Source organism: Aythya ferina (assembly GCF_964211825.1).
Source record: "Aythya ferina genome assembly, chromosome: 5".
NCBI classification, from domain to species: domain Eukaryota; kingdom Metazoa; phylum Chordata; class Aves; order Anseriformes; family Anatidae; genus Aythya; species Aythya ferina.
The window spans coordinates 19,892,931-19,909,730 of record NC_140301.1 but is presented as its reverse complement, the minus strand read 5'-3'; the positions used below and the strand labels follow the sequence as shown (position 1 = coordinate 19,909,730).

The 16,800-nt window shown below is 40.5% G+C and overlaps 1 protein-coding gene across 18 annotated transcripts in view; it reads left to right on the top strand.

Moving 5' to 3' along the window:
• Positions 1-1,285: 1,285 nt before the first annotated feature.
• LRRC56 (leucine rich repeat containing 56) overlaps positions 1,286-16,800 on the top strand; it is a 60,922-nt gene continuing 45,407 nt past the window's right edge. For 2 of the 18 annotated variants that reach the window (XM_084520250.1, XM_084520243.1), the window contains exons 1-4: positions 3,020-3,143; positions 3,304-3,440; positions 4,175-4,324; positions 15,079-15,243. In XM_084520250.1, coding sequence (XP_084376376.1) covers positions 4,280-4,324; positions 15,079-15,243 — 210 coding nt within the window. In that variant the 5' untranslated portion in view covers positions 3,020-3,143; positions 3,304-3,440; positions 4,175-4,279. The other 16 variants (XM_084520252.1, XM_084520248.1, XM_084520254.1 and 13 more) reach the window with 15 other exon arrangements.

Sequence of the window (16,800 nt, the reverse complement as noted above, 5' to 3'; positions counted from 1 at the left end):
CTGTCAATAAATAATTTTAGCCTATAAATTAGGAGGTCTGCAATCCTCAGAGAGACACTTTGGACCCATCTTTCAAAAGAACAGCCTGACAGGTAGAAGATACTGACAGGTATCCAAATGATTCCCATGCAGTTATTTGCAATAGAAGGAAACTGGTTCCCCTAACCAGAAAACCCCTTCATGGTTCTGTGCTTCTAAATACAGTGCAATGGAATTCCTAAATGTTAATAATAAAACTATCAACTGCAATTAGTGATTAATCAGTAATATTTGTGAGTGAGTGGGATGAAGGTCCCTTCCAATCCCTAACATCCTGTGATTCTGTGACTGGCTGCTGTTTGGATACACAGGATAAAACCACAAGGACAGCTGTATCTCCTTTTCAAAAGACCCCAGAAGAAAAGCGTGTCTCTCTAGGCTTGGTTTTCAGAGAAAGTTTCACCTGATTCCATTCATTTGGGTAGCACCAAAATAATTAATCCAGTCTAACCTGTTTTAGCTTGTGGATTCTCACCTGTAATGGTGAGATCAAAATCAGGTCCAAGGTCTCTGAATGGGTCCAGAGTAAGCTAATTGTTAATACTAAAATTTAACATTTTCCACATTTCACGGCACAACTGAAGTATAACTCCTATAAAGCTTCATGTATGTACAACATGATTCCTGGATAGAGATCACATCAGTTCCACAGTTATTAATTTACAGGTTTCTCACTGACCTTAGCTCAGCTCTGGGAATGGTGCCAGAACAATTACAGTAACTCTGAACAGTGCAGGCATAAAGCTCCTGTATTTACTCTGAAATTGTGCCAGATTTTCTCTTGCTCAGCGATGGAAAGATGCATTTCTCCTTTGATTGGTTTCAAATAGTTCAGGCTGTGTTGGCTGTAACAAGATTATTTCAGCAAAGAAGCAGAAGAATAAACTACTATGCAGAGGTGTGCATACACTATATACTTACTGCATGGATAACCTTTAGGAAATGTAAACCAAGAATAGATGTGGGGGGAAACTAAGTCAAGGTGACTTATGCTTGTTATCCAGAAGATAAGTGAAAGAATTGGGAATAAAATTCAAGTGGCAGATGCTTCATTTGGTGTTGTTTTCACTGAATCACACTACCTTCCTGGAGCACGTCAAGGCCCGTTGCCTTCCTTCCTGTGAAGGTGGGCAGCTGGACTGCAATGACAGCAGGTGGAGCTGAGTGTGCTCATCACCTCGGAAAAACAGGCCCCTGGTGATCTTCTCTGACGTTAATCAACTGTCAGGCCCTGCAAGAGGGGAGGCAACACATTTCCTGATCTGTGGTCTAAGATAGTGTTTTCCAAAGCCTAGAGTGAATTTCATGTTGTTGCAAAGGAAATGATGATGCAATCCTCCAGCAGCTGCTGTGCTCCAGCATCCTTGCAAAGGTATGGTATATATTGACCATGTGGGTACTGATGTGTGCGTGCAAGTAGTGTGTTCAAAATCCCAGCCTCTGCGTCTCCTGCTCAGACCTATCTTCCTACCCCCAACAGGAATGGTGCTAAGGGTTGTTCCCAGGAAAACAAGGAAAATCAGAGAAGTAAACCCTGAAAACTCATGCTTTTCACGTGGGACTGCTGAGGGTGTGATCTCCTTTTCCTAGATTCCTGATTCATGAATGCTATATCCAAAGGGTGGAAATGTTGATTCTTCCTAACTGCAAGTGAAAATGATAAGAGCAATGTTCTGAATAAGTATATTGTGATGAGTCAGAAAGATCAGGTAATGTGTGTCTTTGAACAGGCAAATTTAATTTATGGACAGATGAGTCTGGATGATCGAATTAACCCGGTTTAATGAATTACTCCTTCTCAGTGGAGCTGTGAAAACTGTCTGTATTGTGCTTTACTCCCTCGCTTTTTCAAATAAATCATATTAAGGCAAAGTAAACAAGTTTGGTTCAGAGAGTGGAAGGGCTATTAGTATGGTCAGTTACGATGACCCTGCAGATGCCTGGTAAATTGTTGAATGGCAGGAAGTTAATCCCATACACTGGCCTGTCTGTGCCCTGGGTGCGTACTTAACACTAATGGCTGTGTCTTCATTCCCAAGCTCTTAGTTCAGCAGAAACATGCCATCATGCCTAACATACGTGGTACAAAGATTTGCTTTGGAAAGTCTGTGAAACATTCAGATGGTATACTTAGGAATGTCCCAGAGAATCCCCCCCAGCTCCCCCCAGAATTAGTAAGTATTCTTTTTTCATACCAGGGGCTGAATAGTGGAAAAGTAACAGGATGATGTGCTAGCACTGCCCACCCAGGAGATGGTGAATGGGTTTGAATGGTGCATTGCTGCTCACCCGAGCATTGCACCGACAGAGCAATGGAAGTTGGAACTCGTCTGCTGGACCCACATTATGACAAACCAAATGTCTAAACTTTTTGGCCACTCTGCTGTGGAAATTTAGGCTTTGTTTCATTGGTTTGTTTCTTGGGTTTATTTATTAATTTTTTTGTTGTTGGTGTTTATTTTGTGTGTGTTTTAGCACTGAGAGCTGGAGGGGTAACCAGCCCTGGGAGAGCTGTTAGCGGTGCACAGGGTAGCCAGCGGGGTGGCAGAACCCCTTTTTACAGGATTCCCAGTCACGTGCCAGTCTGCAAAGCCGCCTTCAGATCCCGAAGGGCACAGCCATGCCCCAACAACCCCCTAATTTTTCCTTAATGCCCGCAACGGGCCCCCTGCCAGCCGTGCCCGGGGCCTACCCGGCGGCGGGCGGTTGCCGGGTGACGGCCGGCCCCGGGCCGCAGGTAGGGGCCGGCCCTGCCGCGGGGCCGGGCGAGGCGGCTCCCAGGGAAGGCTCCGGGGCCCTTCGTTTCACGGCTCAGCCCGGTTTCGGCAGCTCCTAACGCCGGGGGAGGCAACCCCGGCTCCTGGTGCCTCGGTCGGTCGCGGGGGTGGCAGCCCGGAGCAGCCGGGCAGCGGCGCGGGGCGGGGTTTGTGCTTTGTTATTAACTACTTTGCGCTAACTAGCGACAGAAGGCTGTGAGGGGTAGGGCTTAACCTGCTAAATGCCTGCTTGCTGTTAAAGATTTTCAAAGGGGCTTTTGTAGCGATTCAGTTGGTCGGCTGGGCTGCATCTGGCACGCTCCGAGGCTGGCGTTGCTGTAGCAAAAGGTTTGTTTGGGGCTGGTGGCGAGCCGGCTGTGCCTAACCGTGCCTTGGTGTTTCACGCTTCGGTAGAAAAAGATTTCGGTGAATGAACAGCCCAGGTCGCTTCCAAGTTGTGGAAGTATCCCTGAGTTTTTTTTATGTTGAGCTTTTCCATAATTTTCAGCTCCTTCTGAAAGACACAACTTGCAAATGATGGCTGAGTAGGCATCGTTTATAAAAACGCAGCATCTTCGTATGGGTTTGAAGCCTTGTTCAGTTTCTTGCAGAAAGGGCTCCTTGTGTGCTCTTGGTATGCTCCTGGTATGTTCCCTACCTTAGGATCCATATGTGATACAGAGAGTGATTTAGGGAGGAACCCGCTACAAGGAAGAGGCTTATGATGCAGGTGTTGCCCGTAGTTTTTAATAGACAGTAAATGTACTGAACTGAATAGCTCAAGCTCTCCCATCAGCCTGTCAGTAAAGCCTGTGCTGTCATGGCTCTGCACCTAACCTGTAGCATTTGCTTGGAAAAATCACCATTCCGTGATAAATATGTTTCTCTTCACCTGTTTGTTCTTCATTCCAACTGCTTTTGCAAGGCAACATTTTCAGGTGCATGATACAGTGAAAATATATTCAGTGTTGCCTTTTACCTGTTACAGCCTGATGCCAAGGCTTTCTGTAACAGATTCTGCTTATTCTTAGAGGCTAGGAAATGACTGGTTTTTGAGTAAATAATTGTTCAGCAAATAAGTTCTTTTTGTACATGTGTAGATTCTTCTGTACTAAATCCTTCATGTTCTCATGTTTTCCTTGGGAAACTTCAGTTACACTTTCATTAAGCTCTTCTAGGCTGTAGATCTTAATGTCCTGTTACACTTTTCAGACCTATGGAGCATGATCTTCTGTTTTAGCTGATGAAGTACTTTGTGTTATTAACTGTAGAATGCTCAGTCTGTGTCATGTTGTGTTTTTTTTTTTTTTTTGTGTGTGTGTGTTTTTTGCTTTTTTTTTTTTTTTTTTAAGACCATGTTCTTACTGTTGTTTAACCAGGATATGGAGTAATGAAACAAGAAATTGCACTATAAGCAAATGCGTCATTGAAGATAAATGGAGATGAATGACTGACTACTCAATGAAAGCCTCTACAGCAGTGGGATGGAAAGCAAAAGAGAAAGAGCAGCAGTGCCATTGAAGGAAAAGGTAAAATAACTGAAAATGTATAAAAGACTGAAAATGCTTCAGTACTTAAAAAAAAAAAAAAAAAAAAAAAGGCTCCCATTTATTTTATTTCTCCATTTTATGTGTTTTGTCTGACAAATAATTTGCACAAGAGAACTTTCATTAAAAATGAAATGTTCAGATATGTCAGAGCTCAGGGTTGCTGTCGTTAACAGATTTTTTTTTTTTATTATGTTTTTTCTGGTCTATGTGTTCTCTGTTGGCCTTAATACTGAGAACATGGGTAGGGAGATGAAACTTCAGACAGTGTGTACCATTTTTAGTGAGAGAAAAACGGTCAGTGCCCTGTGCTCCTCTGCAGGCTGTGCAGTGAAGAGTGGGAACTGCATGCCTGCACATTCCTGTAGGTCTTACCTCAAGAGATTGATAAGTGGGTACATACACCTATGGCAGTTTGTTAATTCAGTTGTACACTGCTGTCAGTGGAAGAGAGAACATCAGACTCCGTCCTCAGCCCTTTGAAATCATCAGCCTGTTTTTCCTCAACTCTAGGGACCTGATTCCATCTGAAAGCAGGATTCAGATTCAATGCAAGACCAATGTGAGTTTAGTATGAGAGTAGGGTGATTAATTGTTATTACTATTAGTGTGTGTGTACTTATTTAACTGAAGCTTCTTAAGGGCATGGTTAAAGAAACACACTTAATTTCCAAGTTTGAAGTAGTATAAAATTTAATTCTGCAAAATAGTATCATTATGTGATAGACCATAAATTTGGGATTGCCAGATTTGTCACTAATGTGAATGGTTTAATATTTATTCAGGAGGAATTATGAATAGGTCATTTTTAAGTAAGAAAATTCACGAGCTTCTCAGAGAAATTAATGTGTAAATTTAATTTGCTAGTAAAATGGTTAGTGTCCTTATACTTTCAGTAGATTCTTAAGTTGGCTTAAAAAACACTTGGGAGGGAAACCTATTTTATATCAGTAGGACTGCAAGTCCCTGCTATAATATAAATCATAAGTCCAGATTTGCTGTGACAGATATAATAAAAGCTAATTTATCTGTATTAAAAGGAAAAGATTGTAGACTCTGGCCAGTTCAAAGAAGCATTATGTGATTATTATTATTTTTTATTTTTTTTAAAAAAAAAAGAAATTCAGAAAGCACTTTTCTTTTATTGTAGTATCTCACATGAAAGATTTGAAGTATAACAAACTCTGATTCTTTATTCTGCAGTTTTTGCACCTTGAGTTTTAATTTTTCAGCATTGAGTTCTAACACTACTTTGGTTTCTCTTTTTTTAATGTTACTAGTATAAGTAATGTTTGGGTATGTTTTTGTTTTATTTTAATAGAGAATCCATCCAGGTTCAAAGCAATGAACATGGCGAGGAAAGGTGTATAGAATGGAGGGCTTGAAATAAATTACTGCTTCTTGGAAAAGAGCATTCAGCTACTGTGCTAGTTCTCTGAAAATATCATCTTGCAGCTGGTCAAAAAGAAACAGTGTTAAAACTTCTAAGAGAAGGAATCGAAAAGACTATGAATTCATGTCCTGTCTCTGTGCCTGTATCTTGAATCTTATGTGCAGTTCTGACCTTGGAAAGTAAATGGCAGAACTGAAATTGGTTCCATGAAATAGAACAAAGATGAGAAATGGAAAAGAGACAAAATAAAATAAGACTCTTCAGCTAGAAAAAAGATGCAAAAAAATGTATAAACTAAGGAATGGTGTGGATAGATGAATAGATTGTCCATAATTGTGTCTAACCATTTGTGACTTCATTTATAATTTTAGTCTTCACAACAACCCATGACAGTAACATCTACAATCTAAACAAATACGGTGCAAAAATACCCTTTTTTCCTTTTTAAAAACTGCTTTTTGTTAATCCATAGTCGTTGGATGACTGCTTGCCGTAAGACGTGACAAATAACTGCTTCCCTAATTATTTTCCCTGGCTGTCAAACACAATACACCTTTTGGCTCGGGATGTTACTAACTAGCTGATTGCCAGAAATGAAGACAATATGTCAGAGGAAGGATTGCTTGGAACTACTTCTGTTTCTGATAGTATTTTTTTAAGCATCTGTTTCTGCCTAGAGTAGCTAGCTGGCCCTCTGCCTCGACCCAGCATGACAGTTATAACACAACCTAATTAGTAGCCTAAATTGATTTTATAAAGTCCTTTGCACTGTAAGTTGTCTGCTCTTGCTAAAATTTTAGGGCTGGGTGTTACTAAATAAGCTCCTGCACCGTCTTGCACTGCTTGGTGTTTTCCTATGAGTTAAATTAGAATTGGTTTCCTCTCATTCAATATACCCCATGTGAGCAACACATGGAAATCGGAAACATCCCAGCATTGAAAATGACTCTTTGAATGGCTTCGCATGCCATGGAATCTCTTGCTTCAATCAGTTTAATTACCTAATAAAACGGGCTGAAAATTGTTGAGGGGCAGCAGAGCACTTTAAAACTCAGAAATGCTATATGTGATGCATTTTCATCCTGCATAGAAGTTTGGATTTCAAAGGGCTCATAAAAGCAGTGCAACAGTAGCTGGAAAAAAAAATGTCTGTTTTTATTGTCCATTTCTGAGATGGAATCTGGGAACGCTTCTAAACGGTGGATAATAAAAACGCTTTGAAGACCAAGAACAGTTTTTCTTCTTGGCACCTTTAGACTGTCACCTTAAGTCCTGGGTCCAGGGGCCAGACTAGCCTGACAACAAGCAGCGATGTTGTAAGCTTGATCTGGTATTTTGCTCCTCCCTGGTACATCATTCACCTGTGCAGAGAGACAGTAGTGGATGCATCTCTTTACTTTGTGTCTCAGAAAACAGAGCAGCACTGTGACAGTTTTATTCTAATGAACGGAGAGAGCCTACAAGAGCTTTGGACATAAAGGAGAAAATGGGGAATGCATTGGAGAGACACCAGTGTACAGGTCACTCAGCTTCTTCAGGTGGGAGAGGATCAACTGATGTTAAAGTCTCTTGCATTAAGCCCCAGACAAAGACAGTAGGGCTAGGCTAAAAGCAACATTTATGCAGAGTGAGAAGGTTTTTTGTTTAACAGGACAAGATAATTAGGGCAACACTAAACCAAAAAGTATGTTTGCAATGCAAGGGAACACTTTCCTTCTTGATATTGTCCCTTGTCTTTGCAACACTGACATTGCCTTGTATATAATATTTTTCAGTGAAATTTTAATTCTCTGTGGGACATACAAACTTGCGCTTTAATCCTCTGCAACTGATGAGAGTGAATTTCAAACTACTTGCACAGCATGGCTACCAGCAGAATATGGTAGGATCAAGACAAATCAGCTGGCAAATGCGTTTAATCACTGACAAAAGCTGTATTTATTAAATACCTAGCTCTGTGCTAATAGAAGATATCCAAAAACCTCACCCGCTGGCACTAATTCAATGAGATGGTTGCTTGAATGATGAGTTAGCTGTAAGCCACGCATTCAGATCTTGATTATTTTTTATTCCCCCTTAAAATATGTTTTCGTCACGCTGCTTCTTACTTTTTAAATATATATTGCAGCCTGTGTATTTAGACAGTATTGTTTATTTTTCCAGATGTTAAACATCTTAAGTGGAGAGATCCCTGAAGATAATTTTTCTTTTAATGTACTCAGACTGGAATACAGACTGAAGGATGTGCAGTGCTGATCTTGGGCACTGAGGGTTGTCTGGCTGCCTTTCTGCAGCCCAGCTCAGAAGCAGTATGCTGGGATTCATGTTTTTAAGTTGTCTTAGTCAAATCAGAAACTAAACAAGAAACAGCTGGGCAACTTTTACCTTTACCCGTGGGACTTTTTGTTAACCAGACTCCCTCTGCATGCCGTGGCTGATTAATTAGAACAGGGACCGTCAGCCTGCTCGTAGACCACATGTCGTAGAGGTGTTGTAAAGAAGAAATACCTATTTTGGGGGCCTTGTGGGAAAGCCTTTGTTAATACCTTAAATGATACCAGCAAATACTTCTGTCTTAAGTGAGGTAGGTGATGAACATTTTTACTTGGGTACTCGCTTTTCACTAGGTGTAAAGTTATTCATGTAAATCTTCAGGATTAGGGCCTTAAAACAACGGTGCTGAGTTAGCTTTTCCTTTTGGAGCTTGGAGAGCATGTAGCACACAGATAATTGCCTGACACTTCAAGATGGCCCTGTGTACCCCAAAACTGGTTGTGATTTCTTAACCGTATTGCTCTTAATAAAGATACTCTTTCTACAAAATCTTGCTTTGTTATGTCCTCAGAGCATCACAACTACAGTAAAATACCTCGTATCTGCAATTTAAGTAACTGTTGAATATTTGCTTGTTATGTGAGAATACTGGTCCTTTTGAATGCTAGGAAGGTAAATGACGTGGCTGACATTTCAGAGAAAATAATTGCTTGGGTTATTGTCCTTTGAAGGTTACAGAATATCTGATGGATATTAGGATAATCAATGGAGTGTTAAACCTGAGACCAAATCTTAATTCATTCTGAGAGGATGCACGTATCTGTGCATTCTGTCTTCTGAAATAAGATAGGATATTGGAAATAAGGTCCAAAGAGAAAAATATTAAGCATTTTCTTATGAAAGCTTTCATTTAGGCTGGTACTATGGTTCAAATTAATATCTGTACATTGGGAATAATTAAAAAGAATAATTTACTTTAACAAAGCTGAAACTGTAATGTTAAGGATTGCTTAAAAATAATTATTTTCCCCAATTTTTGTCTCCAATGATATCTGTTACATTTAAGGTGTTGATGAAAGGTAAAATGGTGACGGGTTCTTCTTGTCTCCTCCACTGCCGAAAACAATCGTAGGAGACCTCCTGGCAGCACCTTGGGTGTGCTGTTTTTCCACAACGTCTGTTTTTAACCTACTGTTTCCACATCCTACCCCTTGCTTTTCTCCTCTTATGCTGATTGTGGAGAGGGGTGAGGACAGAAAGCAGAAGAGCCTCTTGAGACATTTCCTTGCAAAAGAAAATTATAAGAAAAAATGTATCCAGGGCATCTTGCAATTTCAGCCCAGGATTTAGGTAATCCATGCTCGTTCAGCATTCATAGCCACGTTCATTCAAAGCGCATAACCACTTGCACCACAGCAGGTATCAGTGAATGTTCGTAGCCAGTAAGATGTTGCCGCTGATCCCTTCCTGCCACAAAGCTCTAAAACTAAAAACAATTGAATGGACTTTGGGAGTGTCTTTGACACGTAACAGCACGTATAATAAAGAGCAATGTGCTTTTTATCCTGCTATCACAACATTTGACAAGCTGGTTCCAGAGTGATTTAATTTAGAGGCATTTCCAGCACACGTGATAAAAATTTCTCATCACCTTACAACCTCTTTGGCAGGATGTGGGAAAGTATTACCTATCTAGCTTTTTTAATAGATGCAATCTGTAGATATATAAAGGAAGAACTGGTGGCATTTAAATGCATTGCCTTTTTATTTATTACTGCTCTGTTTTGGAAGAATATGAAACACCTTTTACCTCAAGAGTGTCGTCTCAAAGCCAGTCTGGGTTTGTAGTGTGGGCTTTCCTCTCTAGGGCCACTACTTCTTTGGATGACAGCGCAGTTTGAGCTCAGCTTTGTGCATGGAAGAATGCAAAGACCAGGAAGCTTCCAAGACCTTTTCCTGAGGACTAAGTGGGATGCAGATCCTGAGGCTTACCCACCATGGCCATGGCAGCTCTGGAGCAGGATTTACATGTAATACCAAGGGACCACTGGGTGCTTGTACAGCTTGTAACACCATAAATAAGGAGGGTCAATATGTTTGCTTCATGTGCAAGTTTGGTTGCTTGAACCAAGGCCTCAAACTGGCTGAAAGATTAAATAAAGCCACCATTTTAAGCATTTGAGTCATTCAATGTCATTGAAGTTGGTGAATTTTGAAAGATGTTGAATGGGAGGAGAATTGTACTTGATATTTCAGCATTCTCATAAAAACGTTTCTTAAAAGGGCCATATAAATGGAATGTTTATGAACACTATATAGTGTTTATGTGATCACTTAATATTACAGCAGCATTGCTGAAGTAGGCATTACCTCCTTCTGTTTAACAAAATCAGATGATTAAAACAATATCATCTACTCATATATGAGAAAAAAAAAAGATTCACATTAATACCAAGTCAGATGTTTTATTTTCCAGCATTTTAAAGTTGCACCTGCTAAAGCAGAGTGCTGTGTTGCAGAATGCTTTATATCGCATAAATGGAGCAGGAACTGTTTTTGCCATTAGGGGTGGATTATTGTAACAGTAGTTTCCTGATGACATCATAGCAAATTCCAGCTGCCCAAACAGTTATTTTCCAGAAGAGGTTATCTGTAGTGCACTTGCACAAAATTACACTTAAAAGGACACTCACAGTTCCCTTAGGACTTATAACCCAGACCTTTGTCAAATCCTTAGTGAACACCAAATCCTTTGCGGTAAGTATGGCCCCTGCTGTAACTTCTGGTTCTGGATTAAACAAAAACAGGGCAGCAGAAACTAAAGCCTGCAGTGCGAGTTTCCTGTCGTGAAGGGGTGGTAAAATGGCTCTGAGATGTTTTTTCTTCTGGAGAATTTTTCGGCTGGTGACATAAAGATAAGGGCATACAGCTTGTGGTACCCTACCTGAAATGACACGCTCCTCCCTGTAGAGAGGAGCTTTAGGAAGCCATGGGTAGCCAAAGAGCAGAAGAGGATGGTGGTTTAGAAACTGGCTTAAGGGAGCAGAGATTCATTTCTGTGGGGGATGTTATCCTCCTTTGTTTGGGGCTAGGCAAGAAGAAATGAAATCAATAGGAATTTGCTAGGAGCTGGGAAAGAGGATCTGTAAAAGCCCAGGAAAGTGTTTCATCTCTACCACAGCAGAAAAAAGAGAGGTAGAAACCCACTCTCCTGGGCTCCTGTTCTCCTGCCTAAAATCATATGGGCTGTGAGATAATCTTGGTGTCTCTGAAGGCTAGCTGAAGATTGATGTGTTTTCTGTTTCCAGGTGACTCGGTATTCCAAAAGGGCTGGGTGGCTCGTGTGATGGCATCAATGCAATGCCTGCAGAGCTGCTAGAGGCAGCAGAAACTTACAACAATCATGTTGGGGGCTTTCAAATGGTAAACTGAGTATGCTGAATATTCCCTCGACCTTGGGGACTTTGCTTTTTATTTCATTTCCCAGTACGTCTTTAATGCACAGATTTATACATCTCTCCTAGGGTAAATCTTGGTTGATTACTGTTGTTTGTTTTTAAACAACAGTAGCCTAATTGTTTAGACAAGCTCTTTAGGTAATATCTTGAAGGCTGCATTAGAAATTATAATGCCTAGTCACATCATTCACGGGGTATTTCCCAGACTTTAAGGAAGACTTCAATAATACGGAGTCAGACATTTCTGGCAATTGCTGTATTCGAAACACATGTTAATACACATTTAATGAAGAATTCACAATTCTATCATTGACTCTTAGATAAATGTTGTAGGAAGACAATTAAGTCTTGGAGTTTTACCAGTTTGTTGGATCCTAAGAACATCAAATAACTCTTCTCTGCCAAATTTTTCTAGCAAATTACAGTATTCTGCAGGGATTTCTAATAACATGTTGTTCCAAGGCTCATTTAATTTTAATAATAATTTCTCTTAGCTTGGCTAATCTATGTATGTTGAAAGTGTCATACAGTTTTTAGTGGAGCTTCACAACGCACCCGTAAATTGAATAGCTTAGCGTTATCGTGCTCTCTGCAGGAGGGAGAGCGGCAGCGGTGGAGGAAGCTGGCAGATAAGCTGCTTGTTGGATCCGGGGTCTTCCAGCTCACTGGTCATTCATTTCTCCTGCACTCATTGATTATCTGCTCCTAGTTATCAATGCATAAGAGCCTGCGAAATCGAGACCCCTGATGCAAATCTCGCAAACACTAATTCACCGTCTTCTTTCATTGTTTTATTCTCAATGTTCACGTGCAGGGTAGGCCCCCCTCCTTTTCCTACAAATTTCTGCTATTACCCAAGTCTTCCATCTACTCATTGGCATTGCTTTGCTTTCCCGTTTATTTCTCTGAAGGTTTGTGTTAGGTTCTGTTAGCTTTCATTGTTTTTGGTCTCCCAGAGTCTTGCAGGAATGTTCTGCGCTACCATTCATATATATCCAAAGTATATCCAACGCAGCCATCTTCTCTGGGGAGTACATCTTCAGGTTCATGACTTTTCAGACCCCTTTAATAACAACGCAGGCCCTTGTGAGCTGTTCCCCTGAGGCATCAACTAACGTTGAGGTACCAATCTTAACTTTTCCCTATCCCTTGTTTTGAGGATGTTTTGAAGTGATGGAAGCACGTTCAAAAGATTAGCTTTGTTTGCTGACAGTACCTCAATTTCATCCCAGACAATCTGTGATGAAAATACTTTTCTCCTTTCTAATCCATTGTTACAATAATTACAAGCAGCGGATCGATAGCAGGAAGTATAGAATTGGAAGTGTTACTTCAGGTCTTAGGCCACAAATTGATCTGCTTGTCAACGCGTAAGTAAGTGCTGTATCAACACATATTTCAAAGATTGGAGGGCATGCTGAAGTGTAATAGCGATGGGCTGAAGAAAGGAGAAAAATAATTTGTTTTATGCAAGTGTATTAACTCTTTACAGCCCAAATTTACACAATCTTGCTCTTCTCATCTGTTTTGCACTCATGTTGCATCAGTAATTTCTGACTATTGACCCATTTGGCTCCAGTAATGTACAGGATTATCTGGATAATAATGACTGCTTGAATTAGGAGGAGCCAACAGTATTACACATGATCCAATGTAAGTCTCTTATAATTGTCAAAGTATTGCAGCATTTGTGTGGCAGATATTCTAATCCAAGCCAGTTATTGAGCAAAATTTATTTTTCTTAGGGAAATAAAGGCAACACCACAAGACCTTCATATCATGTAAGTTTTTAGAATCTCCTTGGACAACTGATGACTGTTACAACTCAGTGTGGTGGCTACACCATAACTATGTGCTCTGAAGAACAGAGAGGAAAGAAACCCAGAAACTATGGAATTCTTCAGAGGAAGAAACATGTTAGAAATTGATAGGTTTGGTTTTGTTTCCCCAGAAAGTAAGAAACATGGTATTGTGAGATCACTTTTTCCTCTTAATGGAAAGAAGTGTGGTAGTTGTACTACTATGGGCATGCTGAGGTTTTAGAAGCTGCATGCACCACTGCTCAGCTCGTTTTGTGGTATTTATTTTATAAGCCATTAGAAAGATTGAAAAAAAGTTGTCTGTCTCTGAAGAATGTGTCCTTTTATATCTTTGAGAAACGAACTTTGTGATGGCTCAGAAGTAGCACACTTAAGAGGCCAGTTTCATCTTTGGGAATGCTTATCAGGTACATGCAGTGACTCCTGAGGAAGAATATTTTGGTTCCTCTCTTCCTAATGCAGGGAGGTACTGCAGGGAGAGATTTGGGGGATTGTTAGCTGTTCTTCTTCAGATAAGGGCTACTACTTTTTTCTGACTACTGAGTCTTTCGGATTTCTCTTGCCTGGGTGGAGATGAAGGCTTTTGACTGGATATGAGTAGTGAGAAAAGTCATCAGAGAATCACAAGGTGGTTTGGATTGGAAGGGACCTTGAAGACCATCTAATTCCAACCCCTACCAGCCCAAGTTGCCCAAAGCCCCACCCAGCCTGGCCTTGAATGCTTCCATGGATGGGGCATCCACAGCTTCTCTGGGCAACCTGTGCCAGTGCCTCACCACCCTCTGAGTAAAGAAGGTGGTAATTCTCAGCTCTCAGCCACCAGTGAAACCTCATCAGCCAGTTATAATTAGCTTGATTATTTAATTACTTTTCCAGCACTAAGAAAAGGTATTGCCTCACAGTGGAGAATTGGGGGGGAAACTGCAGGTGTCTCTTAGCTGAATGAGGAGGCTTTTTGTAGTCTAGCCTGTTGTTGATACAGCAGTGTTTCCAGCTGTGATGCTTCCTTGCTGCCAAGTAATAGTAAATAGCTGTATAAATCATAGCAATGCTTGTACCGTCTGGGTACAGCTGACTGCTTTTTGACTCGAGCTGGTATACATATGCTTAGTCTCTTAGTTCAAAGCTAATCGTTAATATTTCTGTAAAAGGAATAGATTCAGAAAAGGAAGAATAAACACTTTTGAAGTGTTTTGTCTTCAAACTCTGGATTTCATTCCTCACTTAAGGCATACACAGCTCTGTTTAAATTATACTTTATTTTTTTCCAAGGCTCCCTTCAGAACTAGCAGTCAGTAGCCATGGCCTGAGCAACCTCAGTATCAGCGCATGTATGTTTACCTTAGGCAAGGAAATGTACACTGCTGCTATATGTGCTGCCTACGGGCAAAGCTCACAGGGCTGGAGAGAAGTAATGATGTCTCCTGGTGCTGACATTTGCAGCCTGAAGCCCAGCAGAGTTTTGCTGTGTGCTGCTGGCATTTCTAAGAGGGGATGGGTATCGGAAGCTGTAGGTATGCCATTGGCTTCTTGTACAGCTGCAAAAGATAGTTTGCTGTAAAAGCTCGTCGTAGGCTGGACAAGGCAGGGCTATGATAGCTCATGAGGGTGAAGAAAAAGAAGAATACATCTGATGTGGTGCATTGCATTGAGTTGTTTCTGATTAGAGAATCCTTTGTCTCTATAGGCACTAACTTGTGACAAGAATCAAAATAGCGTTTACTAAAAATAAATATTTTTGCTAATAAATACAGGCAAAAATCAGCCTATTTGTTATCCTTATATTCAAAGCATATCAAGATGGAACTGAAGAGGAATCCTGGCAGAGCTTCTCGTCCGGCTTCAGCTGCAATCCGGGTGACTGACTTGAGTTGGCGAGGTAACCTAAATCCCCGTCCGCTGATTAAGGGTGGTGGAGAGCTACTTATGGATGAATACCTTTCCCCCAGGAAACTGGTGAGTAGACATCCAATGATTTAAAGAGAAAAAAGGAAACTGGCATATAAAGAGCTCTATTAACATAACCTTCCAGCAGCTCTTGTGATGATTGCAGATTGTCGCATACTTGACAGACTTCTGCATAAAGTAGGTTCTGTCTTATGGAAATTTATCAAATGTTTGTCCTCCTTTCTCCTTGTTTCATATAAAAATATGCCCAGCGTGAATGCTACTGTCTTTATTGCCAGTTTTCTTGAAGCAGCGTGAAGAAAAGTATTGGTAGTACAATTATAATTTAAAACAGATCTTGTTAATGCTGTCTGAAGTACCTTCAATGTTAGCATTAGAAAAAGCTTCTTACATGAATCTTGTTCTACAGATTGAAAATGTAACTTTAAAAGGGCAACTTTTTTTCTGAATTAGTGAAATCCTCTGTCCTGCTAAGAAGCCAATTAAAATATTCTGCAAGTGTTGTAAACATTTTCTATATTTATCAAAGTGTGAGGTTTCAAAGTGCATTTGAAAGCTGTGTTCCGTTTTGACAAGGGGAAAATTATTTTGGCATGCAGCTTGTTGAATGAGAGTTATGTGTGGAAATGTCTAGTAAAGGAAGATCTTCTTGTATGTTGTGCTGTACTTGCTCAGGACTAATTAAGGGTGGAATCCTTTGGGAGCTAAAAGCTGAGTTGTAGCCTTGCTTGGTCCTGCAAGAGGGAGGGAGAGCTAGGAGCAGAAGGTAAAAGGGAGAAGCTGCAGCTTTCCATGCTGCAGAACTGTGTAGAAATTTGTGAAACATGGATGGGGTCAAGGCTGTGTTTCAGATGCTCCCAGAGACTGGGGTGGTGTTCACTGCATCCATAACCCTCTGTGCATTCACATCCTGCAGGGGCCGTGTTCCAGCTGATGTCTCAAACAGCAGGTTTACTTACATGCCTTCCTAGACATTCGCCAATCACTATTTTGACTCTGCACTGGAGCTTAGATAGGAAGTTGTTCTCAGAATCTCTCTTCTCTTGGTACCTAACTCTTTTCCTAAGCAAATCACTTACTGTAGAGTACGTATTTTAAACTCTCTGGAAATAAAATACAGCCTATAATCTTATGATCTATCCCATTCACTTTCCTTTGGCCAATGTCAACCGCTGACAACTTCTTGTTTTTTTTTTTAAAACTTGGCATGGAGTTTGACCAGTGTAATATGTTTGTGGCCTACAATACCCTGTATAAATCCAATAGGAAGTTCTCAGATTAGTCTGTTTTCTTAGGGCATGAACCAAAGCCCATTAGAGTAACCAAAACAGCTGTCCTTTGACTTCCATAAACTCTGAATTAAACCCTTAGAAAGTTCTTTAGTTGGTAGTGTGTTTTTTTTCCTTTTCTGGAGCTGTGCCGCTTTTAGTTCACAGTAAATTGTAAGTAGAAAAGCATGCTAAGTCAGTGTTACCCAGTTTGTTATTTTGTCATATTTCGTTTTTTATACAGATCAGACATTAAATTCTCCTCCAATTCTAGCCTTTTTCTTAGTAAATGAAAGCAAATCTTTACGATTCATGTAATAAATTACCTCTTGAACTT